At 39.5% G+C, this 12,414-nt stretch overlaps 1 protein-coding gene across 1 annotated transcript; it reads left to right on the forward strand.

Moving 5' to 3' along the window:
• The first annotated feature begins 250 nt into the window (after window positions 1-250).
• Window positions 251-10,073, forward strand: CA3 (carbonic anhydrase 3). The gene is made up of 7 exons (XM_053558503.1): window positions 251-396; window positions 1,108-1,305; window positions 3,470-3,588; window positions 5,074-5,166; window positions 6,313-6,375; window positions 7,250-7,405; window positions 9,080-10,073. The coding sequence occupies exons 1-7, from the start codon at window positions 363-365 to the stop codon at window positions 9,197-9,199; spliced, it is 783 nt and encodes a 260-aa protein (XP_053414478.1). The 5' UTR covers window positions 251-362; the 3' UTR covers window positions 9,200-10,073.
• Window positions 10,074-12,414: the final 2,341 nt, after the last annotated feature.

Genomic DNA, 12,414 nt, shown 5'->3' on the forward strand with positions numbered 1-12,414 from the left:
CGCCGGTTAGAAAGCCCTGAAGCTTTGGAGACCGAGGGAGAGAGAGATGGAAGCGCCAGAAGTCACCGTTCCAGGGAGAGAGAAGGGAGGGAGTAGGGGCCCTTAGTCCCACCTCCACCCCCCTCACCCCGACAGCTGTCTAGCTCTCGGAATTCATTGGCTTCCCCCACCCCACCTCCCAAATACCACCCCAATCCAGTTTAGCCCCCCCGCCCCACCCCACCCTCGCTGACCTAATAAGGTCGTGCAGTGTGCTGGGGGGCGGGGGGCGGGGAACTATATAAAAGGCGCCGGCGCGCGGGGACTCTGCGCGACGCTGGGGAACGGAAGGCAGGAGCCATCCAGCGCGGAGAAAGACGACCATGGCCAAGGAGTGGGGCTACGCCGACCACAACGGTGAGTGCGGCGGGGTCCCAGACTGCGCCCGAGGAGACCCTGACGTTGCGCCCAAGGCGGGCGCCTCCGGGGAGACCCGCGGAAGACGAGGGCGTAGGAGGAGGATAAGAGCTAACATTCACTGAGCACTCTTCAAGGGCTAAGTGCTAGTGGTCCTTTTCACCTTCATCTCATTTAGTTCTCCCAAGAATGAAGTTACTTCCCTCTGAGGAAACTGTAGCGCAGAGAAGTTTTGTAACTTGCCTCTGACTGAAAGTCAGCAACCCGAGGTCCAGGTTTCTTAGCTCCTGAGACTGGGTCTGTGATGTTGGGCAGGCACTTAATGTGAGCTCGGTGTGGGCATAAGAGTCTCCCCCTAACCGACGGCGAAAGGAGCGTAAGTGTGCTCCGAAAACCACAAAGCGATGCACAAACGTGTGAGCAACTGCATGATAGGAAGTGGCCTTGGTGGAAAATGTGACGAAGTCCATTTCAAAAAGAAGCCTTTTGAGTAAGTGGAGCTGATAACCCTGAGCTAAATGTTAGTCTCTAGGCACACTGTTAACAGGACTATGAACAGGTCTGAAAAGCTGTGTGGTATTGCTCAACCTGAAACCCAAACCCTTTGTGTAATCATTGTCTAGGCTGTGCGCATTTTGGGGTTCCATCAACTAGAAAGAGGCTTTGGGTTGTGCCACCAAATAAATAAATTTCCTCAACTTTATTTTATAGGTCCTGACCACTGGCCCGAACTTTTTCCATTTGCCAAGGGGGACGCACAGTCACCCATTGAGTTGCATACTAAAGACATCCAGCATGACCCTTCTCTGCAGCCGTGGTCAACATCTTACGATGGTGGCTCTGCCAAGACCATCCTGAACAACGGGAAGACCTGCAGAGTCATGTTTGATGATACCTATGACAGGTCAAGTAAGTGCAACACTTAGCTACAGGCACATGGATATTTTAAGCTTCCATATTGGCAAAATGTGATTTATGACATCCTAATAGAATTAATGAGAAGAGGGAGAGCTTCACCTCTGAAAGTGGAGATGATATTTGACTTTGCTTTAGTTACGAAGAATTATATTTGTGCATTAAAGGGGAATGTCTCACTTCCAAACTTGGTCACTTTGTTGCTGCAAAATGGCTGCATGATCAAATTAAAGTTGACAATATGTTCCTGAAACGGAGATCGGTAGGACTGTGATGACTATAAATCCAAATGAGTATTCTTCAGATTCTGATGGCCAATGCAAGACATAAAACAAAAAGCCAAGATGGGCACTTTATTCCCCTTAGTGCCTGGGAGGAGGCTAATCCAGGGCGTGTGTGGGGGGCATTGTTTAAGAGCTGTCTACCTGGCTTTAGTGCTTCAGTCTGGTTCTGAGTAGTCCTTTTGGAGTTTTTGAAATATTTGAAAAGTTCTTCTTGAGTAGTATTTGCATATACGTGAAACTGGAAAATCAGGGTTTTTAAAAAATGTTTATTTCACCTATTAACTAGTAAGCAAATCACTTAAATAAAAGAAGGCTAATTAAAAATAATTTATTTCACTGTAAATGGGATAAGAAAGAATATCCCTTTAATATTTTGGTGTTTGATGTACAATACAATTTTGTATGACCACTTTTCTAATAAAATTAATATTATCCTCATTGAAATGCATAAATGAACATTCTTAAGGATGTTGTAATCAAAAGTATTAATAGAGTCATAATTTCTACCTACCAGGAGGTTCCCAGTGATAGTAAAGTACATTTTATTAGACAACAATTTTGTGTTGCTATCTTTTCCTTTTTTCTCCTTCTCCTTTTAAGCCAACTTCTACTTTAAAGGCCAAAACAATGAAATTAAACAGTATTAATTAGGTAGAACCACACAGAAATGCCATTTTTATGAGCAAAAATAGTCGAATATTGGCAGTTTCACATGGTTCATTCTAATAAATTGGATTCCTATATTCAGCTAATGACTGGTCTGAGTGGTGGGACAGGAAAAACACAAGAAATCAAACTACTTCATCCATACACCACCAAGCTCAGATAGGCCTCAGATTTTGGTTTTAGGTCTATATTGTGGCTTTCCCTGTGCCACGTCGTGTAGCTAATCCTTTCTAAAATAGCTAAGCTCTGATTTTTATTTTGATCTAGTTCATATTGCTAAATCTTGATTTTAGGGTTTTTACATAGTTTACAATACCTTTTGGAAGCTATTTGAACATATAAATCACTCCCCAAGATGACTGAAGACCAACTTAATTGATGGGTTGAGATATTTATACAACAAGCCTGAATAAATGGGGGCAGGGAGAAGGAAAAAAGGGAGAGGAAGCCCAAATTAATGCTACTGAGAAATTAATGAATTTAGTTTCTCATATCACTTGATTTCCTGGGAAAGCGCTGAATTTTCCCTTTTATCTCATTTGACTATGTTTAGATATGGATGAAAGTCCTTAATTGTTGTCTCAGAGAAAAGTGTAGCCCAAGTTTCTGTGAGCTTATATTGCCACGGCACTTTACTCAATAAAGTGAGACTCTGTCTCAAAAGAAAAAGAAAAGAGTACTTGAAAGTAAGACGTGGAGAAGAATTTCACATTTGCTCAGTGGTCACTGTGCAGGCACTGTGATAAAAAATTTAAGGTACTGAATCTCAGTTAATCCTTACAGTGGCTCTGAAAGTTTGATATTGTTATCATGTTCTTAGAGATGCAAAACTGGGTTCAGAGAAGTTTAGCAACTTGCCAGAGATCATACCACTAGCAAGGGGTGAAGCCAGGATCACAGGCCTCCGGTTCTTCACATTTGGTATATTACGGATCTGTTCTTTAGGTATATATATCCTTATTGTCCATCTGTTGTTTTCATTTTATTTTCATAAATGTTAAAAATGACATATCAAAAATAATAGAAAAAGCAAACAAAATATGAAAGATAGAAAAGAAAGATCGTTTATTTTGATACATCCCAAAACTTCCTTTTGTGTGAAGGAGTCTGGTGTGTCATCAAGCCTTGGCTATGTGAGCACTTGTTTAAGGTAGGGCTTTGTAAAAGAAGTGTGAATTCGCCATTGACCTCACTTTTCCAAATCATAGTGCTCAGAGGTGGTCCTCTCTCTGGACCCTACCGACTTCGCCAGTTTCATCTTCACTGGGGCTCCTCAGATGATCACGGCTCTGAGCACACCGTGGATGGAGTCAAGTACGCAGCAGAGGTAGGAGGAAGTGTTGTCATCCACTTCGGGTCTCACACAGTAAAAACTGAAAACTTAAAAATAACCATCACAACAAAACATCATCTATTGCTTTTGCTTCAAGACTGATTGTGAAAAGAGCTGGAGTAGTTTTAGCATGAACTGAAGCTGCTAAAGATCCTATGAGACAGTTACGAGGGTGTTGGTGAGACAGCATCATGCACGAAAATTTCCAAGGCTCTATTAAGGAACTGGAGAGCTGCTTGATATAATAAAGGCCTGGGTCCTCAAAGGAACTGGAAAGAGAAGGATAGCTAACACACATTCAGTGCTTTACATGTATTAACTCACTTCATCCTCTCAGCAATCTATCAGAAGATAAGTTGCAGTTGAGGAAACAGAGGCACAGAAAAGTTACATAGCAAAGTCACACACCTGATAAGTGCTAGTGCTCTACCTTAGGCAGGTGGCTTCATCATCTTGTCTAGTGACATATGCTGCCTCTTTTATAAGAATATTGTGCTTTAAAAATAACATTTAGAAATTCAGATTAATGCTTATGCTCCAGTTTCTTAAAGGTGTGCACATATATATGTGTGTGTGTATACAAGAGTATGTGTGTGTATATACACACAGACAGAAACAGATACACACACATACAATTTAATATGAACAAATACTTCTCTCTGTTTCATGTAACTCATTAAAAAAACATGATTTGGAACTCACATAAGGCATCAAATTGCAAGGGAATAAGACAGACCTTTGACATAATCTCCTTATAAAGCTAAGCCTAAAAATGGTGACAGATGCTCTGGATGTGAGGATCAATTCATTTTTCCTGCCTTACTCTTTTTCAGGGGCAGGCTCTGGTTAACAGAGGGGCCGTGAGGAACCTGAAAACATACTGTGGGCAGATCATTAGTCAGCATAATTTTTGGTTAAATTAAACTCTAGAAAACTCAAAGTACTTCACTGTGATCGTTTCATTTCTCTACAGCCTATCTTGAGAGCAGGATAAATTAAATATTGACAATGCCTTTTAGACAGCTTCTGCCACAAACGAGGAAAAATTGGTCTATTTCTTACAGATCTAGGCAAAGTTTTCAGTTTGACCTTTGCACGTGGGATTATCTTACACTTTGGATCTTGAATGAACAATTTTTTAACTCCTGCAAACTATTATATTCTCTTGCATTCTGTGTAACTCAGCATTGGAAATCTGATTAGTTTAACTGGTGCCCATGTTCTAAATTAAGTTGCTGCTAGGAGCTACAGACCTAAATGCTAAAAGAAGGTAAGAAACTTTTATCTGCTTTTTATGTGAACCATTAAAAATGTCACCAAAATATTGCACATTAACTTTTAAAATTGTATCAACTTTGTTAAAGGTGTTCAGAAACCTGAGATTGTACTATTATTGAGTTTATGTTGGATAATTTTTATACTTATTAATATTTTCTTATTCCAAGAATTTACCTCCTAACCTGTCTTCTATGGTTTTAGCTTCATTTGGTTCACTGGAATCCAAAGTATAACACTTTTAAAGAAGCTCTGAAGCAGCCTGATGGAATTGCTGTGATTGGCATATTTCTAAAGGTAAAGTAAAAACTGACCATATGTTTTATTTCAAAATTGAGTTCCTTATCAATTTTTTTTGTGTGTGTGTGCAGTTTTTGACTGGGGCTGGGTTTGAACCTGCCACCTCCGGTATATGGGGCCGGCACCCTACTCCTTGAGCCACAGGTGCCATCCCCTTATCAATTCTTAAGATAGTGTGAGTTTCATCCTCTCCTTTTGCTGTCCTCCCTCACTATACATTTTATTACTCATTAAACTAATCAAGATATTTCTCCTAAGAACAGCTTTAAATGTTTCTTTAAAGAAACATTTCACTTTCTGAAAGTGTACTTTTTGCCCCAATCCGGTACCCCTAGCACTTCTAAATTTTTTTTCAGATGTGGGATATGTGTGTGTAGGGGGTTGGAAAAAGAGCTGGGAGACTTTTTTTTGCCTTGGTGAAGGCAAGGATGGCATGCGTTCATTTTTCTTTCTCACTGCTCCATTTCAACTGCACTGGAAACCAGAAAAGCCGATGTCGGGATCCACTGTGATGCCAAGTCCCTGTCTGGACATCCCCTTGGCTTGAGGTGGCCACTACCCACATGATCCTAAGCTAAGATAGCACATGGAATGTGTGTGTTGTTGAGCCAGCCTTGGTTTAAAGAGGACTTAATGTCATTAACACATGAGGTTAGTAGTAACATAATCTAGATTTTAAGCCAGAGGTGAAAATCTTAGGCTTCTTTCTTTTTGAATGACCTAATTTGTTTCAAGTTCTGAATTCATTGGGTCATTTTCAGTGCCTGAACACAGCACAACAACAGGACCCAGAGCGGATCTGAATGAAGAGAGAATGAGTTAGGTTGGGACACAGAGAGTCCATTCTAGTGGAGGTCTTTTTTTTTTTTTTTTTTTTTTGAAGTGGAATGACTGTAGAGAAGGTCAAGGACCTAGAGCTAGATCAAAACATGTAATTTTGTGGTCTGGAGTCCAAATTTAGACCAGAAAACACATACTTTAAAATGTAAGGGGAAAATAAACTTATGTTTTTGCATAGTGTAAGATATTGTGGTAGATGCATAAACACTAGTTGCAGATAAATGAATCAAAATCAGTTTTTAAGACGATCCTAAATTATGAAGAAGGGAAAAATATCATACTTGCCTTCCTATTTTCTTACAGATAGGACATGAGAAAGGCGAGTTCCAGATTTTCCTTGATGCACTGGACAAAATTAAGACAAAGGTAAACAAACGAAAGTCATTGTCCCTCCTGACACATAAAGAAGGGTATGTGTATATATATATTTTTTACATTCTCAAGAATATTTTTTCAGCTAAAATTTGTTACCAAGTTTGATAGATATGCTAAGCATACACATAAAAATAAATTCTATTATATATAGTTTATAGTTTTTAGAGTAGTATCACTTAATATCACTGTACTTAAGGGTCACAGTCAGCCAGTCAGATAACTACTTTCTCAATGAATTGGATAAGAGTAAGAGAAGTTGAGCATGCACACACACATGCACATACGCATGCACACACGCGCACACACTCCACGTGGATGCATGCACACAGTCACAGAGCTACTAGATAGCACCCAAGGCTGGTCTTTTGAGTCCTGGTGTTGCCTTTATGGAAAGTACCTATATATTTTAAATCTTAACAGTAGACTCTTATAATCAACAGACACATTTTTATTGTCTTTTGGGACTGTTCTAATCAAATGCTATTACGGTTTACCAATTGAGTATTCTGAGTATAACATTTAATAAAAATTCAAGCCTCGTTTCTTTTACCATTAAGAACCAAAACATTAACTTATATATGAAATAATTACCTTACATTTTAGTTATCAGTTTCTCCCTTTTCTTGAGAAGTGACAGAATTATAGCACTACCAGCAGTTAAAACAATGTTACCATGACGGTGCCAGATGAAAGTCATAACATGCAAACCAGCTGTCCCCCTTTGCCTTTATTTCTGAAAGGCCTGAACTTGGTTTAAGAGTTTTGCTTTCTCTATTGCATTTGAAACCCATTCTGACAAATAAAAATGGTGAGAGCCTAGGCTGAGCGTGCGGCTGGCTCATTGCACCTGTGCTGCTGTCTGTAGGGCAAGGAAGCGCCTTTCACGCGCTTTGACCCGTCCTGCCTGTTCCCCGCCTGCCGAGACTACTGGACCTACCACGGCTCCTTCACCACCCCGCCCTGCGAGGAGTGCATTGTATGGCTGCTGCTGAAGGAGCCCATCACCGTGAGCTCCGACCAGGTGAGAGGCGGCCGCAGAGCCTGTGAACACACGGGCTTACACTGATAGACGCCAAAGAGAGGGACATAACGTGGCTGCTGAACGGGTGCTTACCCCAAAGCTAGAGATTTCATAGCTTGCCCTGGTGAGTTATGCCTGGCCTGTTCAACTTTCTAAAAGACTACTAGGATAAATGCAAATCATTTAAAAGTGGTTGTGATACTGAACACATGACTGAGTTTATTATACTCCACAAACACTTGAAGATTTAGGTTAATAGGAGTGAATCTTTGTTAATTTGGACATCCCCCAAGTACCCAGAACTGATAAGGAGATGAATGGTAAATACAGGCCTAGGGAGAGTGCTGATGGAAGCGATTAACGCCATGTGATCTGTAGATTATTTCTCCAGTTTTACCGATAAAGAAATCGAGGCTCAGAAAGGTTAGATAATTTGCCCAGGATCACACAGGCAAGGTAGGTTCCTAACACCAGCTCTGGTCTGTGGCTTCCAATATTTCTTGGCCCCTCTTCTCAGGCCTCCCTCTGACCATTCATCTAAACTTAGCAGTGGTTCTCAACCTGAGTGTCACGATCCCTTTGGGGGGGGGGTCTCCTGCATATCAGATATTTACATTACAATTCATAACAGTAGCAAAATTACAGTTATGAAGTAGCAACGAAAATAATTTTATGATTGGGGGTCACCACAACATGAGGATCTGTATTAATGGGTCGCGGTATTAGGAAGGTTGATCTAAAGAATATTCTGGAAGCATTTATTAAAAATACTTCCAAGAAAAAGCTGTTTGGGAGAAAAGAAGTGGGCAAGAACACGGACAAGGACCATTAAAGCAATTGGACACTCACAACCTGGAACATGAATGTCTAATAGTAAAATCTTTTGCCAGTATGTCTGCCTTGCTGAAGACAGCAGCTTCCATATTTCTGCCAGTTGTGGGCTCAAGTATACATGGGCATGTTTATAAAACGATCAGATCTAAACAATCTTGTTTGTTGGTGTAAATATTTTGAAAGAAGAATGAAATTTTCGCAAGGAGAAAGGCCAGTGTTATTGAGAATTTTCTTATTCTTTAGAAAAAAAGTCATTTAAAATTTAAAATGTAGCATGAGTCTCATTTCTTTTTGCTCTTTTAAAATAATTAATTTGGGGTGGTGCATGTGGCTCAAAGGAGTAGGGAGCCAACCCCATATACTGGAGGTGATGGGTTCAAACCCAGCCTGGGCCAAAAACTGCAAATAATAATAAATAAATAAATATAAAATAATTAATTTGTATATAGCTATGATTTAATAAAAATTAAGTAAAATAAATAAAATGATTAATTCCATAAACTTGCCCAATGCAAGCTTATTAATGTATTTGCACTGTTAATATTGCCATTCCCTTCTATAAAGTGTATACTTCCTATTGACCCCACAGATCAAAATAATAGCTTCAGAATCAGGAGGAAAAGGTTTTGACCAGAGGTCATGATGATCCTATATCAGATGAAGAAAAAAGCTTTTACAAATAAATAACAAATTTCTATTACTCAGGAACAAGTAGCTAAAAAACAGTGGGAACAGGTTTTGTGTTTGACTTTAAAGGGCCAGTGATTTCTAATTCTCTGATGCACGGTGTGTCCACCTGGTCTGAAGGTCTTGCTAACAATGAGACGTTGCCCTCTGCAGATGGCCAAGCTGCGGAGCCTCCTCTCCAGTGCTGAGAATGAGCCCCCTGTGCCCCTTGTGAGAAACTGGCGCCCTCCACAGCCTATCAAGGGCAGGGTGGTGAAAGCCTCCTTCAAGTGAAGAGGTGGGATCTTGCCCTCTTCAGGAAAGGAAACCTGTCATTGGAGAGCTTGCTTCCTTGCCTCCTTCTGGTGCTCCTTACTCTAAGCATATTTCCTTTCTCTGCGCTGAGCAGTGAGTGTGAGAGGTGCAGTCACCAAGAAACCAAAGTTCGTTTTGACAAGATCTAACATGAAAGTATAGATTTCACATTTGACTTTTGTAATCATCCTTCCTGTGAAAGTAAAATTTTTAGTAAGGTTTCAAAGAAGAAACTGAGATGGAAAAGTAAAGATACAGAAAAATGGCTATTGGACACCATTTTTCTGCCTTCTTAACTCTAGTAGAACTTTAGCTTTCTTATTTTCAAATTATGCATAGTCCATCTTAAACAACGAGCAATTCTATACGTACATAGGAGGGCTTTCTGAAATCGTATATCAATAAAGCATAAACCGGAAATTAAAGTGGCTCAGAACACCAAGAATTGAGATGATAATGTGTTTTAACTCTTAACACTAACAAGAAGTCCATCAGTTATTGAAATTTGAACTCATATTACTTGGTTTTAGCTAAGCTTACTTGTCTTTTTGAAAAGAAAGGAAAACACCGTAAGACCAGGAGTTTTAAAAAGTTTGAGCCAATATTTGAATTTCTTCTCCACAAAGGTGGTTGACTTTATCCTAGTATTTTTCTTTACCTGAAGGAGGGCCATTTATTTTTAATTTCAACACTTTTATCTTTGCATGACTATTAAAATAAGAACCGCCTCTGATGCCTTTCTGACGTGAGGCAGGAATGAATGATTTCTAGAATGCGAAGGAGTGAATGACGACGCTCGAAGTGAAAGCAGTTGTTCTGATCACCGAAACCAATAAAGACGTGGATGCAGAAAGTTGGTGCTGTTTTTTTTAATGAAAAAGCTTTATAAATGTTAAAAATAGAATGTAACTAAGAATGGCAAACTCTCTATGTTTGTTTTATGAATGAAGGGTGGTGATAAAGGACTCAAGTTCTGAGTTTGGATATTACATTCCTCAGAAGGAGCTAACAATTAGTGAGGGCCTTTTGAGGAAACTGTGGAAGAGAAGAGGAATGTGTGGGCACATATCTGTGAGTCGAGTTTCCGGCAGCCTTGAAGTTGGTTTAGGATTCTGGGGGTTAAATTAGTGCATAGGAGCATGGGATCAAGCAAACTGTAGCTTTATGTCCTCTTTTTTTTGGTGGGGGGGGGTTAATTAATTAACTAATTTACTTATTTTTGAGACACAGTCTCACTCTGTCAGCCTGGGTAGAGTGCCTGGTGTCACAGCTCACAGCAACCTCAAACTCTTGGGCCTAAGGAATCCTCTTGCCTCAGCCTCCTAAGTAGCTGGGACTACAGGCACCCACCCCAGTGCCCTCCTAGTTTTTCTATTTTTAGTAGAGACAGGCCTGTCACTCTTGCTTAGGCTGGTCTCTAACTCCTGAGCTCAAGCAATCCATCTGCCTTGGTCTCCCAGAGTGCTAGGGTTACAGGTGTGAGCTACAGCACCCAGCCTCTTATTTTTTTAAATGTGCCTTGGAATGGTGCTGAGCTAACACTACAGAAGTCTATATATTTAAGCCTTTAAAGCTTTTAATATTTTTAGGTGTAAAGTCTAATTTTGCTGTTAGAGGCTTTGATGCATCTTTAATTGCTTCACTAGCTAATATGTTAACTTCCTTTAGAAAATGACAGCAGGAAGTTCATTAAAGGAATGAATGTAGTATTCTGTCAGGACAGTCCTGAGATGTCAGAAGTGAAGTCACGTGACGGGATCTCATGAGGCTGAAGTTATTTAATAGGTTACCGCTTGAGTGAAGTAAAACCAGGTTGGTCAGTACAAACTGGGTATGTTAATTAAATCCCTTGAAATTAGGAGGTGTGGAGCTTTGATCATTAGTGGTGAAACACAAGTTGATTCTCTCAGAGTATTTAGTAATGCTTAGGGCATTGTAAAGAAAAGTATCCTATTTTCACTGTATGTGGGAGAGGAACATAGAACTTAATGCCAGCTACAAATGGTCCTCATTCCAGCATATAGGCAGAACAAGGCTGGAACTGTTTGGAGGGAAAATGACTGATCAAAGGAGGTCATCTCCATAGACCTTAAGCTCCATGGGTCACAGAGGTAAATCTTACATACTGACATTCACCTTATTGCCTAATGCTGTGTCTAATGTGCCCATAATAAACACTTAATAAATATTTGGTGAATAAATGATGTAATGAACTTAGATTAATCCAGGAAAAATAGTCATCTTTTTGAACAACCCATTATATGGCTAATATTAAAACTGTTAATACTGCTCTTCTTATTTAGTTTAAAAATCCTTGGAAAATGATCTCTTTAGCCTTGCATGGGAGATTTCTAGTAGAACATGCTCCCCCTCCCCCCCCATGTCTGAGTCATTGCCAGTGCTCACAATTATTACCTGACTTAAAATGTCCTCCCTACTTCTCCCTGTGCCCAAAGGGCTGTTTTTATAACTGTCCTTAGAATACTGAGAACATACTCTGTCCTTATTCAGCTAAGGGATCATGCACAGGCCCCCAAATAATTGCACTTTGGGCCTACACAACGTACAAAGTGCCATAGCTAGGAGATGCTGTGTAAAAAGGTTTCAGCATCTGCCAATTTTTTTTCAGGGTATAATCATTTCTATTTTAAAATAGGGTAGAAACTAATTTGAACTAGTGTTTCATAATATTCAGATGATCATATCCTTAAAAGTCTGTACATGGGTCAGCATAAACAAGAATTTACTGACTATTTTATGTTTTGATGGTGCAAATATATTAAAATCCCTGCCCTCTGGATAGGTAGACAAAATATATTTATGAAAAGATAAATTGCTTCAGAAGCACTGATAAAAATTCTTTAAAATATATAGTCAGTGCATATTTATTTAGATGAGTAGGAAGGATTCTATATAGGACATGCAAAAGTGAACCTTTCAATGTCTAAATGCAATCATTTACATAATTAAGCAAATATGATCGAAATTCATCAGGTATAAGTATGCTTGGACACATGAAAAATTGTCAAGAATTGGCATAAATAAAATTCTAACAGAAGTATATATAGCATACACATCAAATCAAATACCACACATCAGAAAATTAATTAGATTCTAGTTTCTCTAATACCTTCTTATTTGATATTGAAGAAGGACTCTGGATGTGAGTGATATACTATATCATATGTTATTTT

This window comes from Nycticebus coucang, chromosome 13 (genome assembly GCF_027406575.1).
Source record: "Nycticebus coucang isolate mNycCou1 chromosome 13, mNycCou1.pri, whole genome shotgun sequence".
In the NCBI taxonomy this organism is placed as follows: domain Eukaryota; kingdom Metazoa; phylum Chordata; class Mammalia; order Primates; family Lorisidae; genus Nycticebus; species Nycticebus coucang.

Excerpts from the sequence above, each read along its gene's own strand:
- CA3 (XM_053558503.1), top strand. The coding sequence starts at position 363 with ATGGCCAAGGAGTGGGGCTACGCCGACCACAACG. Across the intron at positions 5,167-6,312 it reads TGATTGGCATATTTCTAAAG|ATAGGACATGAGAAAGGCGA; the intron begins GTAAAGTAAAAA and ends ATTTTCTTACAG. Across the intron at positions 7,406-9,079 it reads TCACCGTGAGCTCCGACCAG|ATGGCCAAGCTGCGGAGCCT; the intron begins GTGAGAGGCGGC and ends TGCCCTCTGCAG.